Raw genomic sequence first — 27,679 nt, 5'->3', positions numbered from 1 at the left:
AGAATGAGGCGTATGTGGGTGGTAACAGGTGAAGGTGCTTGAAAATGGGGAGTGGAGATCAGAACGCAGGCGTGCTTAAAGGTCAAAACGGGCGTTTTATGGGTGTGCATAATTAATACAGCAGCGTCATTGACCACGTCACTGGGTTCTTTTATAGCCAGAACTGCTCGCAAAATTGTGGTAGCAAAAACCAACCACAAGAATAGCGAGCAGTTCATACGCTGGTCGATGTACTCGATTAATCTAATAAATAGCGGACATGACGTAGGATGCGAGCGGCCAGGGGGCGTTTTTAACAAATAAACGAGCGTATGTTTTGCTCGCTCGTTCAGACTTAGAGGTGTGAACAGACTGCAATTTGCGAACGGATCATTTGAATAGCCACCCCTTGTTTTTGAACGAGCGAGCGCAAATAGCGACCGGCTCTGAATCAGGCCCTATGTCCCTTAATACTTGGTAGAAAGGTAGATTCCTGGGGTCGGGATTGGTCCAATGCCCCAATGGAACACCACAGGCAAGGCATAATTAAGGCGTTTCAGACAACTTTAGAGTGACAACTTTCATGGGCCTAAACCAAGACAAACCTTGAACACAAAAAAGTATTATGGTTGATAATAATAAACCACTAGTGTTGCAATATGGATAATATCAGGGCTGGCATAGTGAGGCACAAAGAAGGCAACTGCTCGAGCCCCAAGCCTCTTAGGGGTTCCAACACGTATTAATTAAATAAAGGATTAGTAAATAACTTGAGATTATATAATCCTCTAGTGCTGCTGTCTGGTCAGCTGATACACGTAATAATGCAGGGTAGGATAGTTACTCCGGTAACTGCACAATGTCAGCCATCAGCAATGGATCATTTAAATAGTATAATTGGTCTTATTTAAAATAACATGATGATGCACTCATCATCATTAGTGAAGGCCTGCACTGCTGATGGTCCACCCAGGAGATGCAGTGTACAAATAACAAATACAAGAACATAGGACCTCAATCAGAGTCGGTCGTTGCGGCCGCACGGTCGTACGGGAAAAGGGGCCGGATATGCAAATGATGCCCTCGCAAGTTGCGTCCCTAAGATCGGATCGGTGGCTGGCCGACCAAGGGGAGGAAGCGGCCGGAAGACAAAAAATACGCCCCCTTCTCGTACGCATTACACGTCATCTCCGGGCATATAAGGATTCATCGAGACCATCGGGAACCATTGGAACTGGTCGTAGAGCTTAAGGTTGACCATACCCCTCTCTTAAGCTCTACGATCATGTCAGTGTAAAAACCTCCCATGTCACATGTGCCATGACGCTACTTTGTTTATTATGCACTCCCATAAAACGCCGTTCGCATAATTAGGCACGCCTGCGTTCGGATCTCCACTCCCCCGTTTTCAAGCACCTTCCCCTGTTACCACCCACAAACGCCTCATCCTGTCACTCAAACTACCGACCTGGCTGTGCTCAAAGAGAGTAATTTCTGATCGTAGCAGCTAGTTTATCGAACATCGAGTGCGTACGACCGTGCGGCCGCTACGACCGACTCTGAATGAGGTCCATAGTCTCTGCTACTTGATTGGCTGAGTCAGTTCATATCTGTGCATTGGCAGAAGCAACAGGAAAAAGAGATAGTGACAGGCCAAGCATTACCCATTTAAGTTTCCTAGATTACACAGACAATTGTTATTGCCATTTAAATTATTTTTGTATTCTATTATCAATCAACACACTAATATCATCATGACACAAGCATCATCATCAGTACACTAGTGACATCATACACCAGTTTTATCGGCACATTAGTATCATCATCACACTAGTATTATCATTATCGTATTTTTTTGGTTTATTCAGTGTTACCTAATAATATGACATTTCTATAAACACATCATACATACAGCCCAGCGAGGACTACAAATATACAATTTTCATTACATTTTATTTCCTTTTGAAAATACTTAAAGCTGTGCAAAGTATAATTTTTTTTTAATATACTTGGTATCTGTCTGGTCTGTATGTTACCTGGTAACAGTAAGACAGACCCATCTTTTATCTTGGCCCTGAGCCCTGTCCATGAATAAATAGTAGTCAAAGCACATTCTGTAATTCCAGGAACTACTGACCTGTCTCTGGAGTCCTTGCACTCCTGTTCCAGGATGTCCAGTACTGTGGGACTGCAGAACTCTCCTAAGCTAACCAGAGACGCTCTAAGCCGATTCCAGTTTTCTTCACGTTGCTCAGCTTCCTCCTGAACGGCCTATGGGAATACATTACTAGCGTTATACTACCTCCTTACCACGTATGTTTTATTTGTATAAGATACATTTCATATACACAGGAGAAACTAGCCTTTACATTTACTTCAAAACAATTAACATCACACAATTCACACTCCAAGTAAGGTTCTATGTGGACTCACAGACAGATTTGACTGTTGCAGTTTGTGATATAAATTTTTTGTTTTTACAATTATTATAGTGATTTCTGAATATAGAACCACATAAAAGAATAGACCGCTCTACTGCTGGTGCTCAGTGTTCTAATTGTGCTTAATTGATCTCAATAATAAAGTTTCTCTGAATCAAAAAACTGTACATTTATTAAAACAAACAATAAAATAAGAAACAGAGATAGAATGTATCAAATGCAAAGAGAAATTTCAATGAAATATCCAGCACACTGCTACAATCAAAGATCCTGTTGATGAATCTAATAGAATATCGTCAGACTCCGTTCGATTAGTAAAATCAGAATATACACCGTCTCTGCTTGTATTGGTTTTTGGAAAACAAATGTACTTGAATGCTCACCGAATCCAGCGCACTATATTGTAGATTGGATTATCCGGTTTTGTTTGCTGTCCTGCAATGCGATTTCTAGCATTTTAACAGTGTCGACTTTACAACTTTAAACATGAAGCTTTATCATCACCTTTGAAGTTGTAAATCCAACACTTTTAAAACAGGTGTTTTTGGGAGATATCTGCAAATTTACAGTATTCCCTGAATGTATCTAGGGGGGACCACAGGAGATATCTGCTGTGATCTCACCGTTTGTGACTGCAGTAGACTTACCATGCTGTGGAATATGAAGCATTCCGGAGCTTGGACCCTGTAGCTAACAACTATGAGAGTCATACTGCAAAAGGGATCTGTAGGATGTAGCATGCGTGGTCTGCCGATTGCGCAGTAGTGCACCCAGCACCCAAACAAGAAAATAAAGCAATCGCATTAGCCATCACTTTACTTTTACATATCGCAGGGACGGGCTCCTTTCCCCGTCCCAGGATGTGTTTGTAGATACAATTGGGAAATCTCTAATTTCTTTTTGCAACGATAAGTGGGTAAAATAAATTATAATTATTGGATCTAAAACCTCATTAATGACTAAATATACCCCTAAATTAAATGTGTATTTTCTGTAATGTCACATCAACGACAACAGTAACTTGCTGTCACTTGCACAGAAATATGATGTGTTACTTTATACACAGACTATATACAGTACAAAGACTATACCTGCAATCTCTTCAATTGGTGCTTCAGACAGTTTAAAGAGGCTGAGGGGGTTTTGCTTTGGTCGAGAACATACAGCAATTTGACAATCATTCTCTCTATATGTTCGTAGTTTTCACTGAAGGCTTTCCACTGTAGCAACACCGAGTGCAAGGAAGTCTTAAGCTGTTCAACCTGTAAATTACACATGTGCTAATTAAAGGCAAGTACCTCAATATTTTAGGACTGTAAGGAGTATGTTTACTAAAGGTCGACTATTCAATTTAAAATCAATGAAAAACGATATCTATGTTGTGTTTCTGGGGCTAAATCACACATTTACTAACAGACAATGTTTGAGTTGTGTTTTTAAAATATTAGTAAATGTTGTGTTTCTGGGTCTAAATCACACAAAGAATCAATTAAAATCAACCTTTAGTAAATATTTAATAAGTCTGATGTGTACAAGAAAATTAAAACAATTCCTTCATTATACAAATCATACTTGGCATCTAAACCTTTATATGTGTGTTTGTAAATTAATTTTGACTTTAGCATTGTCATCTAAATTAGTTTTAGTCTTAATAAAATATATAGTACAGACCTGTTTAGCAACAAGGTCCCTCTTTTTCAGCAGGACATCTGACGTCAGCACCCCTTCACTTAAAACACTTTGGTCTCCTGTTGGACCTCTGCTTTTTTCCAATTCTTCAATCACACTGGACTTAGATTTAATTTGCTCTTCAAGTTCCTACCAAAAACAATTAGTTTTATTGTTACTTTTGCTACCAATTTACTTTACTAAAGCAAATGTTACAGAAAAGGGCAACGCAGCAGGGTCAGCGCCGCCATTAGGCTAACCAATGTTTTCACCTTGGGTGCAAATGGTTTAGGGGCACTAAAAAACACTCAGTGACGTAGTGACGGAACACTGGGCACTGACATGAAGGAGTAGTGGGCAGCAGCTTCTTACTCCATGTACACTGTTGCTCCTTCATGTCAGAGTTATCCTGGGACTGAGGCGCTTAGCTATGATGTCACTGCCAAGCGCCACACTTCCAGTCTCATGAGCTGAGGATGCTGATGGCACATACATTTATTTATTATCCTTCTGTAAATTCCTTACATTTGTATTATACAGATGTTGTGTCACTCTTCTGAATCCCAGAGTTGGGTCTATGTGCAGAACTGATTATTTTCCAGTCCATACTGGAAGTATATCCTATTATGTTATAAATGTGCAATGAATAGTCTTATACAGATGTGTTTATTTTTACTGTAGAAAAATAGCCTCTCCCAATACACCATGTCCCGAGCGACTCGGCCACACCGAGTCTTTTTTGTTCAAAATATGAGTTTTATTTGCATTAATAAAATGGGATGTAGTCGGCGGAATAAGTTTAAGAAGCCGGTGGTCGCAATCCCAACCGCCGGCTTCCCGAATCCTCTATCCCGCCTAGGGTTAAATGACAGGCGTCATAAATCTAGACGCCTGTCATTTTCCAGACGCCGGGAGACAGGCGCCTGGCATCCCGATCGAAGGGATACCGGGCACCCCGAGCGGACAGCTGCTTTAGGTTTAGGGCACCCAGGGGGGAATTAGGGTTAGGCACCCCCGGGGGGGGACTTAGGGTCAGGCATCCTCCCTGGCGGACTTAGGTTTAGGCAGTGGGGAAGGGGGGGTTAGGTTTAGGCACCCCTAAGGAGGGTTAGGGGGATTGGTTAGGTTAGTTTATACTTACCTTAGGGACGATCGGGATTTCCAGCGCTGTCGGGCTTCCGCTGCCGGGCTCTACTCTTTTGTCAGGCTGCCGCAGCCGGGAATCGAACTGCCGGTCATGCTGCAGCCGGGATCCCATACCGAATGTGTAGTCGGCATCCCAGCGAGCGGGATGCCAGCGGTCTAAATACCGGTGCCGATATCCCGGCACCAGTATCCCGAAGGTAAGTATCTGGGTGTTAGGGGGAGATTAGGGTTAGGTAGCAGGGTTAGGGATAGGAACTAGGGGGGGAGGTTAGGGTTAGGCTCCGGTGAGGGAGTGTTAGGATTAGGGTGCGGGGAGCTTAGGCTTATGCACTAGAGGGTGAGGAGGTTTGGGTAGGGGTTAGTAAAATACTTGTGTTCATTCCTATGGGTGTTGGGGTTCTGGCTATCTGGATGCCGCTGTCGGTATTCTGACCAGCGGCATCCCGACAGCCAGGATTTCCTACCCAACCCAATAAAACAACTGGGAGTGACAGAACTGAATTGCTAGCATACACTGACCACTGGTGTGTGCGACATTTGTAGATCTGCGATGCAAGCAGCCATAGCTTTTCCTCATGTCAGATTTCGATGTGCTTCATCTGCAACTTTTTACGTGTGTTACACCAATTCCTGTGTGGTTAAAGCCAGAGCCTAGCACCTCCAGACCTTCCAACATGACCCCATCATCCGGTACAAACTGCTCTGCTCCTGGACTTCCTTCTTAATTGATGATTGCAGCCACCTGAGGTGAAACACCTGTCTCATTTATTAACTAGTTCAGCACAGGTGTCTGCAATCATTAATTAGGTGGGAAGTCCAGGAGTAGAGCATTGTGTACCAGATGGAAGGGGTCATGTTGGAGGGTAGGTGTACACTATTTGCTGCGCCTGGATGCGACTAAGACGCAACATTTTAAGAAAAGTATGTTATGCTACTCCTCTCCTCTCAGTCACTTCAGGCATCTCAGGTCATGTGGCGTAAAGTCGCACAGTGTATGAGGAGACCGCTGTACTACAAGTAATGGATGACTTCTGCGCACACTTATATCTACGTACTGAAGCTGAGGACGATGATAGTAGCCACAATAAGTAGACAGGACATGTATAGGCGAGAAAAATAGGGAAAGTGAAATAGATAGAAAATAGAGTACAACACACCCTTCTTCAAGATAAAAAGATATTGACCATGTGAAACAGCTGATGGTTGGGAATTATCTGGTCAGTCATCCACTTAAAATATTTCATTAATGATTTGAATAAAGATCTTCAATTTGCATATGTGGTGAGTGTCGTTCTATAACTGCATTTTACACATCCTTCATAGTGTGTATGGGAATACAGAGATTATGTAATCCATTTATCTGCATTTACAATAAAAAAAATAAAAACCCCTAGTATGTCTGTGCTATACATTAGAGAATGGTGACACTTCCACAAAACTACTTAGGAATGTGGTGCTCCTCTATCCTACATCATTCAGAAACACAGAGCTTATGGGACTGGTTTTCCGTTTCTAACCTAAAGGAAATGCTGAATACATCTATCGGGAGAGAGCGGTGACCTTATGTCTAACTGACATGCTATGCTTTATCATTAGAGATGAGCGGTATGGTTTAGCTGAAAACCGAACACACCCGAACTTTGAGGTTTTGAGTCGAACTGACTCCCGGCTCGGATCACTTTAGGGTTCTGAGTAGAACCAGAGTCCAGGCTCGGGTCTTCTCGCCAAGTTAGGAACTCGGATCTAAAAAAATGGATCTCGCATATTTAAGTCTCTCCCTGGTGATTTCAGGTGCTGTGAGATGGTCAAAATTCACTGGAAATAAATGTTGTAGATGTTACTGATACTACAGTATATGAACAAAAACGGGTCCAAGTTACACGATTTTAGCTGTTTTTATCAATTTTTAAAGAAATCCAAAACTGAAACAAAACACTTGAGGGTGGTTTTGCCCAAACCAAACACACTGATAACTTAGAACCAAAGGCAAAGCACGGGGATCTGCACACATCTCTATCATATAAACTTTTGCCCAAGAGCTGTTGGACCTGATACAATAAAGCAGGTTGTAACCGAGAGGAAATATTCCTTCAATTACTTTTTTAACTGTACTGCAATGTAATTTCAAAGATTGAATAATATATTTTACCTTAAATTGTCTATGAAAATTTCTGTTTAGAGTCTGTGGGCGGGATGTACTAGAGAGAAAAATGTGGTAAAACCCCAAGAAATGCAGTTTTCAGGGGTTTTACCGCATTTTCCATATGTACAAAGCACTGGAATGCATTGTCCCAGTGGGTAACGCCATCTTCAGGTGGCGTTACCCAATAGAAACCTATGGGCTTCTTATCAGGATGCCTACCCTGACAGAGATCCAAATCGGTTCCCTCCCATCTCTCCTCACGACCCGCAGCCCAAAGCCAGAGGGACTTCTGGGTGTTAAACGCGGAAGTCCCTCTATGCTAGGGCTCTTATCAGGAGAGCTGTCCTTTGCGATTTTCATTGCATTTCTAGGTTCATACCGCGGTAATCAACCACGGTATGTATCCATGAGTGGCAGGATGTACCGCATAGCGGATGCCATGCTTAGTACATCCCGCTGTTAGTTGCCCTGTAACAGTATTTTACCTTTACAGTAAATTCAAAAGAAAAACATTTTCTATAGCAATATTTCATAGGCTTTTAGAAAAACAGTTCACTGACATTTATTTCAATAACAACCTGTGTTTTGCAAAAAGAACAAAATATCCGTCCTAAGACCACTTTGTTTGTACTTGTGGAAAACTGGTCTCCAGGTTCAACCTGAACTGCGAAGATCTCTTTCAGCAATCTGGAACACTGTGTTTCAGACATCTCACCTCAGAATTGTGAAAGGGCATCCATGTTGTGTTCTTAGTTGTCACCTGCGCACAGTAATAGTATGAAGTGCTTTGTGAATGGATAGGATGTACCCTCCTAAATATTGCTTCCGCTCACAAAAGTGCTGCCACCATTTTGTGTAGGCTAGTCATGGCAACCTGATACACTTCAGGGGCCACACCTTCAAAAGGGCCATATATTAACCTTAATCTCATTACTCATTTTAAACATACCATATAATCACTAGACATCCTCAGTATAGTAATAAAATATCAGCGGCATTTAAGAAAAAAATGTTACAAGCTAAAACAGACAAATCTGACAAAGCAGCAAGGAGCTTGGGCCATGGCTGAAGTATAGGAAGGCTGTCTGCTACTCATTACTGGTGTAGGCAATGACTCTACAGGTTTGTTATATTATGTTGACATTGTACATCATGTTGACATTCAGCATGTCGGCAGTGATGAAATGTCGACATGGACCCGTATTAAATTTGAGACGAAAAGTCCGTATTCGCAATACTTTTTCGCCGATGACGTAATTTTCGCCTGTTTTGACTTTACTCCGTATTCAATTTGCAAGACTTTCCGCCTAGGCGGAAAGTCAATGCAATGTAATAGGTGAAAAAGTTTTGCCTATGAATAGCAGGCAGAAAAAAGTGCAGAATTAGGGCTTTGGGGTGCATCGTTGCGGGAACCTCCCTGCAGCCCTCAGACAGTCCCCCAAAAGGTACACGGTCAAAAAAAAACAAAACACTTAAGACACCCCAAAAAATGACTTTGAAAAAGGGGGCAAAAAACAAAAAAATGTTGGGGTACAAAGTTAAAAACTAGCGAACTTGACTCTGGGGGGGTCCCCAAGTATTCCCCAAGTGTTTTTTTGATTGCAGGTGCTTGCGGAAGGTGCATTTTTCACAAATTTTTCAACTTTACTTTAGCAACTTTTAAATATGCTTACCCCCATTTTCAAGTACCCCAAATTTGCTGGGATAAGTTATCTTCTGGAAAAAAAAATACTCCTGAATACTATTCTGCACCACGTATAAAAAAAATGCTATTTAGCAGCTATTGAGCCTGTTTAAAAAGACCAAATACCTTCAGCAAGCCAAATTGGGGGGTACCATAGTGAACCCCCATGTCAGAGCATTTGTTGGGGGGTGTCAGGCTGATTTCCCGAAATCTGACAGTATTTTCCGCCTGTTCAAGTTTTGCCGGGTCCCGTTTTCGTGTACTTTCAAATTGAACACGGGGTAAAGCGGGCACGCACGCGATACTTTTCCGCCTACAAAACAGGCGAAGTAGGCGAAATGTCCAGGATGCGGAAAAGTATTGCGGCTCGGCTCAAACTGAATATGGCTCATGGTCAGAATGTTGACAACGTGGTTTTAAGGTAAGTCTATCGCTAACCCTAGCGCTAATTCTAACCCCTAATTTCAACATTTTGACAATTTCAACATTTCATATGTCGATATTTTCCAGGTGTCGACATGTATGGTACCATATCAACATCATAAATGTTGACATTCTGGCGGTGACATATTGGTGTCGATATTGTCACAGTAGACAATCCGGCTGCATACACGATTCTACTTTAATGCTCATGGTAAAACTGGAGAACATTTTAAATGAATTGGTTTGTTTCACATAATAATGGTAAAGTAAATATAGTATAGCCTGAAAAATGGGCAAGATGTGTCATCTGCCCAATCTGTTGTATTGCCGACTCAGATAGAACACATTCCTATATATCCTTTTGACAAATGACCCTGGAGCTGCACTGGGTGCATACATGTGCACAGATTGGAATCTCCAAAAGCAAGAAGTATTGACCTACAGTACAAGTGACACGAGTCCACTTTTTTTCTTGTGGGGCATTTTATTAGCCACCTGTACAGGATGGAAACAAAAAATTATACCCTTCAAAATTAGTGAGGAATAAAGACAGATCTAAATAGTGGCTGCAAAAGAAAGGGAATCTGGCCACGCTAGACAGTAATCACCATAAACAAAAAGAACGCCAGCAGTGCGGAAATGTTTATATTTTATTCTTAAAATATCTAGGTAAATTCAAATAAAAAAATATTGTGTGGCAAGATGAAGCTAGGTGGCGATAGTGAGCCATAGATTCTGTGTGGGGCTGGATGGACCCATTCACAAAGAGATGAAAAAGGAGGTGTAACCACACCAAATGGCTGCCCAGTGGAGTCAGTCCAGGGAGGACTGAGGCAGATCGGTCAGGCTACATGTGGTGTCAGTCCAAGGAGGATTGAGGCAGCCCAGTGTGCCAAGCCAGGGCAGTGGGAGGCTAGAAGGTTGTGTTATCGCATAAGAGGAGAGGCTCCAAGTCCCCACCCGGCTGAAAGATAGATACGCACGCCACAAATGGCAGTCAAAGTGGGGAGTGCAGTTGCCATCAGCTGCCACCTGCCAGCTGGACTATAGCGAGGAGAGGACAGGGAGTGGAGACAATTGGGACTGGTCTGGAGACAATAATTGTAATGAAACCATATTACTGATGCAAATGGAACCAAATAATATTTTATTAATATAAAATTGTATGATGAGTGTTACAGTGTGTATATTAAAATCAATAATAATAATTCCTTATACAATTAGAATCAAATATATATATATATATATATATATATATATATATATATATATGTAATTCATATATTCCAGAGAGAGTCAGATCCCAGAACTAGTCTGACCAGATGCCCATAGATGGGAAGAGACCCCACAATACAAGCTAAATTAGTATTTGTTTACATATAGCCACAGTTCACAGATAGCTAGCCTCACACAGGAAAGCTTAGAACAATAGCCCAAGTTTAAAATGAATAGTAGTTCTAGTTGACCAATCGGATATTCCCTTTCTGACCACACCTCACAGGTGAGAGAGACACAGGATAGCATTCACACTGTGGACACATGCTTGCAAGGACACACCAGGGAGACAGGCAGAGCAGACTTCTCCCCAGAAGACTGCCAGGATGGAACTAAATACGCCAGGAATATGGCTAAGTGAACTGTACATTAGATAGCCTATATGGGTATTTGTAACATCTTTGTATTTGATTTAATCTGTTTATAGCTTATATAGATAGTTTGTAGTGATTTGTAGTGATTAATATTGTGGTTCATAGTGGAATCTTTGTTAACGGCCAGGTTATCAAGCTGTAATGCTTGGGTAAAATATTGCAATCTGTAGATATATAAATTGTTTGATATCAGCTGGTGATGAAGGAATCCGTAACTCGGTAGTGGTCAATTACATTGTACTAAGTTTATAAGTAATGTACACTGTTTAGTAGTTTATACTTTGTGAAACATTATATAATGGAATCAGGTTGAATTCAGCTAGTGGTTGTGGTTCCATGGGAGTTGTGGATTGCTAGCCATATTGTGATAGTATTGTGAAGTTATATATTATCATAGTTTGGGAATTTAAAGATGGCTACCTCCATGTGGTGTGAACAAAGGAAATTCCATGTGCTCTCCCCCTTCCCCAATTGAACCAAGGCCCTCATTCAGAGCCACTTGCTAGCGGCAGTACGCTCGTTCCGAGCGATGTTCGCACATCTGCGCATGCGTACGGATCGTTATACGCATGCGCGAACCAGTCAGTGCGGCCGAAATTCATGTGCTCGCAATATAGCGAATGCCTGCTATTTTGAGTGACAGAATGAGGCGTATGTGGGTGGTAACAGGGGAAGGTGCTTGAAAACGGGGAGTGGAGATCAGAACGCAGGCGTGCTTAAAGGTCAAAACGGGCGTTTTATGGGTGTGCATAATTAATACAGCAGCGTCATTGACCACGTCACTGGGTTATTTTATAGCCAGAACTGCTCGCAAGATTGTGGTAGCAAAAACCAACCACAAGAATAGCGAGCAGTTCATACGCTGGTCGATGTACTCGATTAATCTAATAAATAGCGGACATGACGTATGGTGCGAGCGGCCAGGGGGCGTTTTTAACAAATAAACGAGCTTATGTTTTGCTCGCTCGTTCAGACTTAGAGGTGTGAACAGACTGCAATTTGCGAACGGATCATTTGAATAGCCACCCCTTGTTTTTGAACGAACGACCGCAAATAGCGAACGGCTCTGAATCAGGCCCCATGTCTCTAATGGAAATTGAAGTTGGTCCATGTGGTTGGTGGATGCTTTATAGTATTATGATAGAATTGTGTACTATGAGTTGTATACTGGTATTTTAACTATTACAGAGGAATCAGCTTATATGTATTATACAACGTTATAGTATCTGAAAAGCTTGTATAGTATGGTGGATGTAATCATAGGCTAGTATCAGTGTTATATCAGGGAAGTTGAAAATATTAGACACTAGTATACAATATAATGTACTGTTTTGGTCAAAAGATATCACACAGTTGTAGTGGGTGAGAGTATTGGTATTCCAGAACATGGCATTATGGGAGTCTTCAATGTGAGTTTTCACAATGGAGTTTGCCTAGGGATCATGAGGCTTGCAAACAAAGGAAGAGCATGTGCTTCAGCCCTTCCCCCTCCCCACGGTCTAGTGGGTACTGGATGAGGTCTGTTGTAGGATGGTATTGTTGTATATTGGAATCAGCTTGTGTTGTACATGTTGGAATATTAAATGATGCAGTGTTTGCCTGATGTGTTGGCATATGATATTCAGCTTGCATATTTAATTAACTATGGCATTATGGGAGTCTTCAATGTGAGTTTTCAAAATGGAGTTTGTGTTCAGAGACCATGCGGTTTGAACAATAGGACAAAGGGTCCCAACAACCCCCACTCACACACTCGGCAATTATATATATATATATATATATATATATATATTTTTATTAGGGATGTGCAGCCTCGGATAGGTTCGAGTTTGCACGTTGAGTTCGGATTTTTCCCTCCAAAAAAACGGAACTCAGAAAGAGGCTAAACGTCATCTTACAAAGTCCAGGAATGATGATGTTCATCCATGTAAGATGACGTTTAGCCTCTTTCTGAGTTCTGTTTCTTTGGAGGGAAAAATCCGAACTCAACGTGCAAACTCGAACCTATCCGAGCCTGCACATCCCTAATAAATATATATATATATATATATATATATATATATTTTTTTTTCTCTCTCTCTCTTTGTATCGTCTATATTGTATTTTAACAAGCATTGATTTTATGAAGATTGATTGGAAGAATATAAAACATTTTACTTATAACATTTTGTGTGCATCGTTATCTTTATGAAAGGAAATTATCCAAATGATTTAAAAGGTATATAATTCTGGTTAACACTTTGCGAAGTTCATATATTTATGTTGCGTATAACCTGATAGTTATTATATGAAAAATAGATTAATTTGCTTCAGATATATTGGGATTAAACAAGCTGGCAATGGCCTGTGTGTACAAAAAGAAAGAAGGAAAAAACCACCCCTTTATCAATGAGGGAAACTCACATTTTGTCCTGCCCCAAAACCACTGTTACTATGTTCTCTCTGGTTGAACCTCTGTTGCATGATGAGGACATTGGCTAAGCAGGAGGCTTCCATGTGATCTTGGCATGAATAGTGAATAGCGACTCAAGACACTGCCTGTCCAGAGAGGATCCATTTTTCAGAGGTTCCCCGTTGCAGAGAAATCATATACTGTAGGTAAGAAAATACTTATTCACATGCTGTGGGCGTACCCATCAGCTCCTGGAGCGGTGGACATGCCCCCTAGCATGAAATAAACAAGGGATCTGGCTTGAAGGCATAGCATTTCACATGGGGCCACAGCTCTTACCACGTGGCCATGCCCACTTTTTCGCCTTCAGCATGAGCGCATAGGGCCACTCTCAGTATTTTTCCAGGGCCACTTTAAATTCCCAATCCGCCCCTGCCTGTGAGAGACAGGACTAAAGACAAAGATTGTGTTACGTTTGCAGACCAGCTGCCCATTATAGAGAGGGGCCAAGCAGTGAGGTAGTGCCCTTCACGGGGGCTAGACTTGTGTTATTTTTGTACCTGTATGCTGACAGTAAAGCACCATTTATTCATTTAACCTGAAAGCTGTGTTTGGACCCATATTATGCACCTAGATACTGCACCACTGACCCATCTACCAAGCTAAATTACCCCAGTTTATCACAATTGATTTACTAAATGCTAATGTATAAAAACCTATAAATCACCCATATAAAGGAAAAAGTTCTCTCTGTCAGATGGTCACTTGCACATCACTAAATTAGGAACACAGGCATGGTGACAATAAGCACCTGTATTTGCAGCAGCAAGGCAACCTACAGATGTGTCCAAATACACCTATCCTTTTGCGCCATATGGCGCGAGTCACCTTGCGGGAATGAGTACTTTTTCCTGAATTTTGCCTTTTAATTCGCTAATAGTGTACAATAGTGCTGTACTTTGGTTTAGTATTTTTTTTTTGTTGCAAAGGAAAATGGCTGTAAAGTAGCTGAGTAAGCATAACGATAGGTGGTGTAAGTCACTCATATAGGACCTTGTCTTATGCCTTTTAACCAATATTACATTCTATTTTCTGAATCTCTTGTCTTAATTTGCTAATAGTGTACTTAGAGCCTGATTTGGAGATGGACGCAGTAAGCACAGCAGATGCATCTTTGGAAGCAGCAGTTGTGCTTGAATATGGTAATGCTGCAGGAGGCGTCTTGTGGTAATAGAAGCCTCCTGTATGCTTGTGTGATCAGCTGCTGCGCCCAATGATGCAGCAGCTGATCACTCTAGAGTGAACTTCGGTCATCTGATTCAGGTTACTCAGGATGGTCAGGGATGTCACGCTGTAGAGGCCAGTTAATCTACGTTGGAAGATGCACAAACTGGCCTCGGCACTCCCACAAAAAGGAGGTAACATGTCTCTGTTCTGGGAAACGCTTTCCATCGCTGCCCCTAAACGATTGACAGGCTGTGGATTAGGGAACAGTGTATCCAATGACATACATGCGGAGAACGTGTCCTGCGCATGTGCAGTACAGAAAACATGGGCTATGTACGGAAAACATCGGTTTGTGTACATCTCTGAATCAAGCCCTACGTTGCTAATAGTGTACTATGTACTTATTATTAGTATTTGTTTTTGTCACAAAGGAATTGGTATAAAGCAGCACATTAAGACACATACTTCAAGAAAGAAAATCGCATAGCATGGCTAAGTCTCAAAGTCTTTGGCATGTCAGATGGGGCTATTTGGCGTGATTTGAGGACAGGTGTACGTGGACACATCTATATACGGGAGGTAGTCAGCATCCCGGCGTGTGTGGTGCCGATGGTCAATATACTGGCACTGGAATCCCGAAGGTAAGTATCTGGGGTTAAGGGGAGGGTTAGGTTTAATGTTAGGCACTAAGGGGAGGGTTAGGCACTATAGGGGGAGAGATAGGTTTAGGGTGCGAAGGGGAGGTTAGGTTTGGGTACTAGGGAGGGAGGGTTAGGGGTAAGGGTTAGCGTTAGGGTAGTCACCTGATTGTATCGGGATTGTGACTGTCAGAATGCCGCTGTTGGTACCCCGACCGCCTGGATCCCATACCCAACCCCTATATACATGGTGCCGAGTAAGGAAGGATCCTAGGGGTATATTTACTAAAGATTGGTTAAAGAGCAAGAGTAATACACGTAAAATCAGACTTGTTTTGTGTGTATTATTATTATTGCTCTTCTAAATCCAGATATCAAAGCTACCGAGAATCAGTGGCCTTGAAAAACATCCCGTAGTCGACATCCAGAATCTCGGAGGTCAGAATGCTGGTGGAGGGGGGGAGGGTTAGGCTGCAGGGGACTTAGGGATAGGCTGCGGCGGAGGGGGGTAGGCTCCGGAGGAGAGCTACTTGCCAGAATGCCATTCCCAACCCTGAAAAACTGATCTTTAGTAGATAAACCCGCTACGGTCTGTGCTGCTACAGCGACTGCTGCAGGAAGACGTCAGGGGACTCCTGTCACTCTGCTATTCCTCCTGCGTTTATCAATTGCACAGTGCAGGTGAATGTGGGGAGGGGGAGGGGGTTAGAGGCCTCCTTACTTATTTTGCCACTTGGCTAGCACAACCTGAGACTACTATTTCCTCCTGCAACATTGGAGAATAAACCCCTTTTTGGATGCCAAAAAATGAATTGCTAAGATCATCATTCAGAGTCAGTGTCTGCTTTTACCTGACTGATATTTTTTGAAATTACCTAATGGGATCATCAAAAGTGCAGATCATTTAACCATGGCACTCTGATGTGGGTAGGTTTGCTTTTTGCAGCTGAACGTCGATAAGAATACATTCACATAATTGTTTTTCCTTAGAACTGCAGGACATGCATGAATTTAAAGTGGAGGATGATTCACCTGGGTATACTGAAGAGCTGCTCTCTATCAAATTCTTCTAAAAATGTCACCCAAATTGTTATGCAGCTTTACAGAAATTATCTACATGGACACTGCATCAAAACATCACTATTTTGGAAACTACATATTTTTATACTGGCTCAGTAGAATAAAATTAGAATCAAGGAATTTCGTATTACTGCCAAGTAGGCACTCTATAATTGTCCCAGGCCACTAGGTGGCACTCTTCTATTGCTGTGAATGAATAGTGTTTCATCATGTCAAGGTGAGCAATATATGGAAATTGAATCAAGCACATGATTACACAGTTACAGTATATAGTTACACAGTTATATTTAAGGAAATAAAGGAAAAAAAAGAAAAACTCTACTTGTAAATAGGACGTTTCCCTTTAAGCTCACAAATTGAATGTACACGAAAAACACACATAGGGTCCTGGAGGGTTCAATCCTCCAAAGCTTTCAAATACTTATAATTTTGTTAGACAAACTCTTGATAGGTTTTAGCTATTGTTGCACTTACCGTGCACTCCGCCAAGACGCTCTCAGCTGCTCTTATGCTCGACGGTCTGTGCAATTTTGTCAGCCTTAGCTGCTGGGCATCAAACCAATTGCTCACTGTCTGTCTTTTGCTCTCTTGGTCAGAAAGGCTCTGAAGAGTCTGCTCCAAGTGTTGAATCTGAAACAGGAAAGTGTTATTATAGAACCCGTCATTTCTTCTTCACTGAAACATACCTTACAAAACTAGAAACAGGGTGCCTCCTGAGTGACAATTAGAACATTGCCATTATATTCTCTGCCAATATGCACTGGAGAAAATGTGAATGAGAGCAAACTCAGGGCCTGCATCAGCTTGGATCGCAGTTGTTAATACGCATGCCATCGGCAGATTGTTGCATCCTGCGCATATGTACACATCGCAGTGCGCGAATCGGTCGCAGAGGCTATGCAGACCCCATTGCAGAGTAATTGACAGGAAGTAGTGTTTGTGGGTGGTAAAGGGGGGGGGGGGGGATGGGGCTGTGGTTGGCAGAGCGCTGGCATGCCAGGGTATTCACACACCATTTCTGGGGCGTGCATAAATTATCCACTGCGATCCCATACGCAGTGTGAGGTCTCATAGCGAGTGTGGATGTTAGCAATTGATGAGTAAGGTCAGGGATTGTGCAAGTGTGCCTATGGGTAACATGGTACTCAATTGTACCAATGGTTTCGCTATTCTGCTAAGTATTACGGATGTGCGTATGGTAAAGTGGGTGCCCTTATCTGGTGCTGAGATTGCATTGCAATCGCAGTGGTTTGGCTTGCTATCGCAGATGAATTGCGTGCGTATGCAGTATTGCGATCCATAGTGAATCAGGCCCTCAGTTGTGTAGGAAATTATTTGCAGGAGTGGAGTTTCCAAAGGAAGGGCAGATTTTCAGAAAGGGATGGGGTACATGAAATGCAGTTTTGGGGATATCCTTTTTTATACTGTATCTAATCTTGGGATAATCTTCAAATTATCAATATGTAGGGGTACATGTGACGGCAGAGTTATGGCGCTCCAGCTGTTATGGAGATTAAGGGCCTGATTCACCACGGATCGCTATTGCAATCGCAGCTGCGATTACGCACGCAGACCCACTGCGTAAATGCTAATGTTTGCAATCGCTATGCCATCGCAGCCTAACATAAGGATGCCCACTTCCCCTTACTCACATCCGCAATACTTAGTAACTCTGCGAAACCATCGGTAACATCGAGTACCATCAGAGCCTCACCCACAACTACAACAGGTCTGACCTTACTCAGAAAATGCTAACCTCATCGCAGTGGCTAATTTATGCATACCCCTGTAATGGCATTCAAAACGCACTGACACTCTTGCATTTCGCCAACCACCCCCAAACAGTCACTTCCGGTCAATCACTCTGCGATGGGTCTGCGTAGTCACTGCGATCATAGTGTGATCGCAGTGAAGCCCTCTTATACTGCGATGCATTCGCATTCACTGTATGCAACAATTGGCCATCAGCGTGTGACCCGCAATGAGTCAAGCCCTAAGTCCCAGCATGCCCTGCACAAATCTGGTTGGCAAAGCATGCTGGGACATCTTCCATAAAGCTCAAGATGGTACATGTTGTCTAAGCCCATATGATGTGGTATTATGTGGTAGATGGAATATTAGTCTGCAGGACGCTAGGAAAGTTAATAAAATCAGTCTTCTATAAATGATTGTAATGCATATTGCTTACAGTGATGAAACACAGTGAGGTACTAAGTTAGCAATAGACAATGTTATAACTCTTAAATAACTCTTCCAGAATACCCCTATAAAATGCATGGCCATCAGTTCTAAATAGGTTAAGTGTGGAAATCATAGCCATATTTGAAATCAATAGCTTTAATTTATATGCAGTGTCCTCCACTGTAAACCGCAGAACCTATGAAAAAGAAAGACTACTTAATATGAGCAAGTACCCACTGTCTTAAGCTGGGTATACACTGGGTGATATATCGGCCGTTCAATCGAATGGCCGATATATGGAGTGTGCATCGGTGGTGTGTGTGCCCCCGATTTATCACATCTGCTCTGCAGCACAGCAGATGGCCGATATATCTGCAGACATATTAGCGCATTTGGCTGTGTGTATGGTCACAACTAGGCAAATGGAAATAATAATACATTATTTCTAGAGATGAGCGGTTCGGATTCTGTGGAATCCGAACCGCTCCGAACATTGGGGATCCGAGTCCACCCGAACCCTGTTCGGGTGTTCACCGCCTGACTCGGATCCCCGTTCGGGGCCGAACGGCGGCCGCCTGATGTCGGATTCTCACTAGAGAATCCGACATCAGGTCTCCTCGCGTGTAGGGCAGAGCGCAGTGATAGCGCTCTGCCCTACACAGACACAGACACACAGCCGCCAGCGGCCGCTGTGTGCTTGTTACAGCAGCCAATGAGAGTCACACAGACTCTCATTGGCTGCTGCACGGAGGGAGCCGGCTGGAGCTCACACATGAGCTCCATCTTCCGGCTCCCTCCTCAGCGTGTGACAGAGCGGACGGCGCGGGAGCGGGGATACAGGTAAGTTTTATTTTTTTTATTTTTTTACTTGTGAAAGGTCCGGGGGCGCTACTGGGGGGGGGGGTCTGCACTACTGGGGGGGTCTGCTACTGGGGGGGGGCTATACTACTGGGGGGGCCATACTACAGAGGGGCCTGCTACTGGGGGGGCTATACTACTGGGGGGGGGGTCTGCACTACTGGGGGGGGGTCTGCTACTGGGGGAGGCAATACTACTGGGGGGGCCATACTACAGAGGGGCCTGCTACTGGGGGGGGGCTATACTACTGGGGGGGGGTCTGCTACTGGGGGGGCCATACTACTGGGGGGGATCTGCACTATTGGGGGGCCATACTACAGAGGGGCCTGCTACTGGGGGGGGGCTATACTACTGGGGGGGTCTGCACTACTGGGGGGGGTCTGCTACTGGGCAGGGCTATACTACTGGGGGGGCCATACTACAGAGGGGCCTGCTACTGGGGGGGGCTATACTACTGGGGGGGGTCTGCTACTGGAGGGGCCTGCTACTGGGGGGGGCCATACTACTGGGGGGGCCTACTACAGGGGGGGCCATACTACAGGGGGGGGGGCCCATACTACAGGGGGGGCTACTACTGGAGCAGCCTACTACTGGGGGGGCCTGCTACTGGGGCAGCCTACTACTGGGGGAGCCATACTACTGGGGGGGCATACTACTGGGTGGCATGCTAATGGGGGGCATACTACTGGGGGGGGGCTGCTAATGGGGGACATACTACTGGGGGGGCCTGCTAATGGGGGCCATACTACTGGGGAGCATTCAACTGGGGGCACTGCATAGTGGACCGTACTACTAAGGGGACTGCATAGGGGGCACCACTGCTGGGGGACATTGTGTAAGGGACACCGCTACTGTGGGCATTGTGTAAAAGGGTCACTACTGTGGGCATTGTGTAAAAGGGGCACTACTGTGTGTCGTAACATAAATAAGAGACACTACTTTATGGTGTAATGTGAATCAGGCCCTATGTGCGGTGTAATGCTAATAAGATTGTGCACTGTGACTCCTAGGGCCGTAGCCCACTTTGTAAACAAGTACTGTGACTCTGCTGGCCGTACCCCACTGGGTGGGTGCACTACTTTTCATTTCTGCCACTGCTGTGTGGCAATGTGTCATAGATGTGCTTTATACTGTGGTGTCTGTGTCGTTGTGCCGCTGCTTTGTCGCTTAGTAACCAGTCAGCTCACTGCAACCTTTGGCCAATAATGTTGAAAACAATATTATAAGCTGTGATATGGTCTAAATTGACTGGAAATTAATGTTATTGAGGTTAATAATACTCTAGGAAGAAAAAAAAGACCAATTTATGTGATTTTAGCTTTTTTTGTCAATTTTTGTAAAAAAATCCAAATCCAAATCCAAATCCAAATCCAAAGCCAGTCACCGCAGTTTGGCAAATCCAAATCCAAAGCCGGACGACGAATTAGAACCAAATCCAAATCCGGCAAAAATGGTCCGGCGCACATCCCTAATTATTTCCGGATAGTTCTAAAAGTCCTTGTAAAACAAGATATCTCCAAAGAGGCTGCATGGAGACCCTAACCAATGTTTATGTAGGTCTCCTTCCACAGGTACAAAAGACATAGGTGCATATGTGGGTTGGGTATGGCTGTTGGGATGCCGCTGGTCAGAATACCGACAACGGCATTCTGACAGCCAGAATCCCGACACCCATAGGAATGAACGGTAAGTGTTTTCCTAACCCCTACCCTAACCCTCCCTCCCCGGTGCCTAACCCTAACCTCCCCCCCTAGTGCCTAAACCTAACCCTCCCCATCCCCGCACCCCAAACCTAACACTCCCTTCCTGGTGCCTAAACCTAACCTCCCCCTCCCTGCACCCTAACCCTCCCTCCCCGGTGCCTAACCCTCCCCTTAGTGCCTAACCCTAACCCCACACCCTAACCTCCCCCTAACACCCTGATTACCTTCGGGATACTGGTGACGGTATTTATACTAACGGCATGCCGACTACATCCTGTATAATAGCATGCAAGTTGCAGGCAGCCGTGATATGTCACCGATTTACCAGGTTGTTTCTGCCTTTCAAAAAAAGTCTCTCTTTAAATCTAACAGACGGCTAAATTGCCAACATCTCGCTGGCTATAGCATATAGCTCATAATGGTAAAGTCCATCTCTGAATCAGCCCCTAAGTGTAATGAGGCCCGTGTGTGTCTGAGTGCCTGCCCTAGGGAAATGAAGATGACACTAGCACTAGGGTATGTGCCTGAGGGGTCTATTTACTAAGCAGTGTTAGGAGACAGAGTGAAAAGTGATAAGAATGTGATAAGGTGCCAGCCAATCAGCTCCCAACTGTCATCTCACAGGCTGTGTTTGAAAAATGACAGTTAGGAGCTGATTGGCTGGCACCTTATCACTTTCTAGCAGTTTTCACTCTGTCTCCTAACACTGATTAGTAAATAAACCCCTGAATATTCTCTCTGACTTCATTGCTCTGCCTCTTGCTAACACCTCCACTGCTCTGTGTCACTGATCCATCAATGTGCATACATTCTAAAATTTCTGATTGACAGGATTGACACTGAATTGTAATGTAGGCACCAGCATACATAGAAATAAATAGAAATGTGATTTAAATGGTGCTGATTAAAATATTCTTTGTTAAAATCACATTTTACTGTATACTATACAACAAAATGAAAAGACAGATCACCTTTCTGTTGAGGTCTCCCTGCATCTGGCTCCACTGCAGGTTTAAGGAACCCAGGAGCTCTGCAAATTCTGCCCTCTCGTAGCGTTTGCTCTCCACATCTCCCACACTGAGCTGAAGCAAAGACTGGTTGACAAAATCAACAATCCCCTGCTTGTGGCTCATTTCCTTCCGAGATATCTGTGAAAGAAACCATGTGTGTGTGTTAACTCCACCTGCACAATATATGAAGTACCCCTGCCAAATCTATATCCTTACATGCAATGGTGTTTGGGAATGGGCAATACATGGAAAGGATGACACAGATATATTAGGGAGGAATGGTTGGCCATGCATACTCCATTAAATTCCCTACATGGAAATATTTTGTGGTCTGTAAACTACCTTCAGTGTCCTGTCAATGAGATGCAAAATGGGAAAATTATACTTATATTGTTTCTCTTTCTGTACCCATTTGGGGACACAGGAACTATGGGTTATAGACAGCAGGATCAGCTTAGATACTTTTAAATATATTATCTCCAAAAGCTCAAGATCTTGTCTGGGCCACCATCGGCCCACTTGCGAGCAGGTCTGAATCAAGCCATTGGTCTGTAAACCCGTCTTACTACTCTGATATGTAGTCTGCATGAATATATTATTTAGAACTTTTTCATATGAATTAGCGCTGCTGTTCCCCCTTCTATTCCATTTTTGTCTACTTAGTTCTGAGTAAGGAGAGTGAGACGCTCCTTTAGAACAGATTCTCCAAAGCCCCTCTTATAGCATCATACAAGGGTCATTTTTTTCTCTTTTGTGTCCAGTAAAGGAAAGAGCCCACAAGAAAACCAGTACCCCCAAACTCTCTCACCACTATTTCCTGCAGTGGAGACAGCAGACGGGAAGGAGAAAGTGCAGCTTCGGTGGTCGGCACCCAGAGGTGGCTCCTGTGCCTTATTCTGGGCTTTCCAAACAGGGAAGCTACTAAGCAAGAGGCGCTGTTGGGACAACACCTCACTCCAGGGCCCAGTAATGGATGGATGCCATCCAAAGGACAGACATTGCTGCCTCCTTGCACCTAGTGCAGGGCTGCCATAGAAAACAGATGCCACCTGATTCCCTCCCCTGTACCGAAGACCCAGCTCACACTTCTCCCATATAGAATACAATGCCGGGGGGCTGTTCCATAAATAACAGACAGTGTCCCTAGCTGACAGCCAAGTATCACGCCTGAGGGTTGGTGTGGGTAGGAACAGGCGTGGGAGGCTGAAGGGGAGATCAGAGAAGCATGAAGGAACTTGGGTGGCATGAGCCAGGACTTCCTCATGTATTGATGTGAGGAGATAGAGATAAGGCAGTGGATGAAGGGCCCGAAGGTGAGGACAGAAATCGAATGTCTTTATTAAACAGCAGGTTGGGATGAGAACTGGAGGTGATAATACTGAATAAATGAGCAGATTCAGATAGGGACCGATGATGTTGGATTGAGAGCTGGATCAGACCGTTGTTGATGGTTTGAAGGACTTAATGGATTTGAATCCAAGTTCATGAATTCTTCAACATCGATCAGTTTGAGACCGATGTTGAAGAATTGAAGAACTTAATTGACATGAGTCCGATATTAATGAATCAGTTGGGACCGATGTTGATGAACTTGATCAGTTGGAACCGATGTTGATGAATTAAGGAACTTAATTGATAAGAGTCCGATGTTGGAAGCATCAGATGAGACCGATGGTGGGAATTATCGGCTGGAACCAATGGTGGCTGTAAGAACAAATCTCAGTGGTAAAAACCAGACTGGTGTGCAAGATGGTATAGGAGACTTGTTTACCACGTCTAAGAACTGGATATAACGGACTGGGAGCCTGATCCAGCAAGCATCGCAGTTGCTTATACGCACGTGATCGGCCAATTGTTGCGTTCTGCGCATGCATCGCAGTGCGCGAGCCGGCCACTGCGATCGGGACTGCGATCGCAGAGGCCACGTAGACCCATGGCAGAGTGATTGACAGGAAGTGCCGTTTGTGGGTGGTGACGTGGGGGTGGTCAGGTGTGCTAGTGCGTTGGAACAGCGTTGCAGTGGCGTGAATAAATTATCCACTGTGATACCATACCTAGCCTGAGGTCTCAGGCGTGCGCTGAAGTAAGCAATTACGGAGTGAGGTCCGACCTGCCTTAACTGTGCATATGGGTCCGATGTTACTGATTGTTTCGCTATGCTGCCAAAGTATACGGATGTGAGTAAGGGTAAGTGAGCGTCCTTATGTCAGGCTGCGATCACAATGCGAATGCAAACATTTACATATCCCCGCTGATATTAGGTACTGCGTTGCATGAATATAAGCAGAATAGCGATCCTTGCTGAATCAGGCCCTGAGACCGTTCATATACAGAGGGGTCTATTTACTAATCCTTGGATGGAGATAACGTGAACGGAGATAAGGTGCCAGCCAGCCAGCTCCTAACTGACATTTTTCAAACGCCGTCTGTGACATGGCAGTTAGGAGCTGATTGGCTGGTATCTCACTTTATCTCCATCCAAGATTTAGTAAATAGACCCCAAAGTACCTGGGAGCTCAGCACTGAGCTGTAACTTCAGCAAGAAGCGACATTGTACCGGCAACAGAGGCCAGTCAGGAAATGGAATTTATAGTGGAGGATCCCCAGGGATTGGATGCTACAATCAGCTGGTCTGGGAGCAGCACTCTGAGTGGTGGAGGAGAGACAGGTGACAACATGGCTGTGCCCATACTGTTGTTCTGGAGGGAACTCTGGTGTGCAGCTTGCATACCAGGGAGGCACGCTGTGAGCAAGTGACTGCGGAGAGCCATCTCCATGTGACAGGACACCGAGCAGACAGGGCAGGAGTAGACCTCAGCACCACCTGGGAGCGATGTGCAGCGTGAGCGGACCTCTGTGCTCTCTGGGATTGATGCTCAGCCTCAGTGCTAGCCTGGGTAGGCAAAGGAGAGGTAAAAAGGTGGTTTTAAGTGTCCAGGGCGTGACACCATGACTCTGATGTATGTACCAGTCCCAAAGGCAATGGTGACTGTAGTGGCAGTGAATAGGCATCCTAGTGCAAAGAGGTAAATTGAAAAGTGACCAAGCTCAGGAGACCACACTCTGTACCCCGGTGTTTCAGTGCCTTCCAGCTGGATGGAATGAGAAATACTGTTTACTGTATGTAGACTATAGGGCAAGATAAAGCTAAATTGCTAGTAAGGTCAGATACTTTGTAGAAATAGATTATTAACAGATGTGTCTGAAAGTGAAGATTCATTTTTTTCTATTAAAATATAAAGTCTGTTTGACAGTGAATTGCTCATTTGACTCACATTTTAAGCATATGATAAAAATACTGAAAATGTATTCCAACTGCTGAATAGATACAAGGCAAATCTGTGTGTAGGTGTGGTGCTATGATATATGTGATATATTCTCTTTATGATAATAAATAATGGCATATCTGAAAATGATGTCCTGTGTATGATCCTTGGGGCTAGAAGCTTAGTTTACTATTAAACTAAGTGATGTTGTTCTGTGAATAATAATGAGTACAATCTTCAGATCACGAGGGAGGAAATAATTTTTTGGCAAAATAAACATTTTTGTTTCATTTCAAATGATTACAAACACTTTTTGTATCTATCACTATGGCATCTAGGTCCTTATCAATAAGGCACTTTCAGACCCACCTTATAACACTGCAGGAGGCCCCTGATGTCAGCTGCAGTGGATGGAGTACTCTGTATGGACTGGAGGTCTCTACGGTGCTCTTCTGCTTTCATCCAGTCCATCAGTTCCCGAATTGCTTGAAGAGATTGAAGTTTTTCCATAAGAAGCTGCAAAGACAAATGAGTTTGTGGAGAAAAGATTCATGATGGAGAGATAATTTAGAGTAATGGTAGAACCAGAGCTTAGGGAGCAACGATCAGTTAAAAAATATATATATATTATATAGAACGTTGAAGAAAGATCAAAATTTAGCAAAACAACTTATTTCTTTCCCTACAATGGGTATTTTGTAAATATAGTGCTTACACTATATTCATTCTCTCTAGCAGAGTGTATCTAACAAGAACCTGCTGCTATACAGGGCTCTGTTATTCAGGGGACGAGGAGTGTACAGTCCTTTGTACATGCCTAGCCCTCCCCTCCTTGTAATCTATTGGAAATATATGTGTACAGTTGCTGTGGTATGGCAGAGTTATGTGCACACCATCGGAATGCCCCCTGCGCAATGAACAGCACTTGTTGCTTAACCAGTGGAGTGGTTTATTCCCATACAATGCGGTATAGCTGTACTCACTGTTACACACTGGTTGATGGAGCGGAGTTAGGGTGATGTACAGCTCACCAGCCGGTGAGTGAATTATAGTTATGTAGTAGCGGTGCAGGATGCTGGAACAGCAGTATTGTGAGTGTTACACCGGGTCTCTCCTGGAGCCAAGTAGGAGAAGTCCGTCTCCCACCAGGTCACTCTAACACAGTGACAAGATAACGCCGCACTAGTAGATTAGTTTGTTTGAAGCCGCTAGCACAACTACTGAATTGTATAAGGTAGGTTAGGCTCCTTAAAGTATAAAAAAAAACACCTGCTTTTACCTTTTGCATCTTCTCTTGAATGGGAGGCAGTGCTGCAATAAGCTCCGCCCACCTCTCCTCGAATTTCGCCAAGCTCACTTTAAGGACTGCTGTGTCCGCTTCCTTCAGACGGAGTAGCTGGGTGCCATTGTTCAACACTGATGTCTTTAAGGAAGATTTCTGATCAACATCATTTGTAAATTCCTTTAAACAAAATAGAAGACAAGCATTAGTATTCAAAAATCTACTAAACAACAAAAACAAAAACACAAACAAGGCACATTATAGATCTTATTAAAGTAGCAATGCGAAATAGAAGGGTTTACTTTAGCCTTCAATAGCAAGTTACTGCAAATACCTTTAAGCATGCATTTGATTATTCTTGCCTTTCTAGAAATCAGCCAGAACGTTGGTAAACCTGCTCTAAAGATGCAAAAAATATAAATGAGATTGCGCTGAATAGTAACAACTTTATTGCTTATATATATATATATATATATATATATATATATATATATATATATATAAAGGTTTAGGTGTATGAACCATTCATCTTTGACAAAAAGGAGCAGAGCAGCAATGATTGTAGTGAAGCAGTCACAAAAATAAATCTTGCACGAAACTGCTGTATATGAGCTGGGCAGGGTGCTAAAACAGCAAGAGACAGTGGGCCTGATTCACTACTGATCGCAATACTGCGTATGCACGCAGTTCAACTGCGATAGCAAGCCAAACCACTACGATTGCAATGCAATCTCAGCACCACATAACGACGCCCACTTTACCATAAGCACATCCGTAATACTTTGCAGAATAGTGAAACCATCGGTACAATCGAGTACCATCGGACCCATACGCACACTTGCACAAGCCCCGACCTTACTCAGGAATTACTAACAGCCACGCACCCTATGACACCTAACACTGCGTATG

At 43.6% G+C, this 27,679-nt stretch overlaps 1 protein-coding gene across 1 annotated transcript in view; it reads right to left on the bottom strand.

Annotated features, from left to right (window-relative positions):
• SYNE2 (spectrin repeat containing nuclear envelope protein 2) overlaps nucleotides 1-27,679 on the bottom strand; it is a 455,935-nt gene that overhangs the window by 84,862 nt on the left and 343,394 nt on the right. The window contains exons 78-84 of the mRNA XM_088471237.1: nucleotides 26,768-26,950; nucleotides 25,858-26,004; nucleotides 22,184-22,360; nucleotides 16,945-17,100; nucleotides 4,092-4,238; nucleotides 3,512-3,682; nucleotides 2,117-2,250 (exon numbers count right to left, since the gene is read on the bottom strand). Coding sequence (XP_088327363.1) covers nucleotides 2,117-2,250; nucleotides 3,512-3,682; nucleotides 4,092-4,238; nucleotides 16,945-17,100; nucleotides 22,184-22,360; nucleotides 25,858-26,004; nucleotides 26,768-26,950 — 1,115 coding nt within the window. The remainder of the gene's footprint in view (nucleotides 1-2,116; nucleotides 2,251-3,511; nucleotides 3,683-4,091; nucleotides 4,239-16,944; nucleotides 17,101-22,183; nucleotides 22,361-25,857; nucleotides 26,005-26,767; nucleotides 26,951-27,679) is intronic.

The sequence above is a fragment of the Taudactylus pleione genome, unplaced genomic scaffold, assembly GCF_031769625.1.
Source record: "Taudactylus pleione unplaced genomic scaffold, aTauple2 ptg000113l, whole genome shotgun sequence".
Lineage (NCBI taxonomy): Eukaryota > Metazoa > Chordata > Amphibia > Anura > Myobatrachidae > Taudactylus > Taudactylus pleione.
Note: the sequence above shows the minus strand (reverse complement) of the source record. Positions and strands in the feature narration are given on the sequence as shown.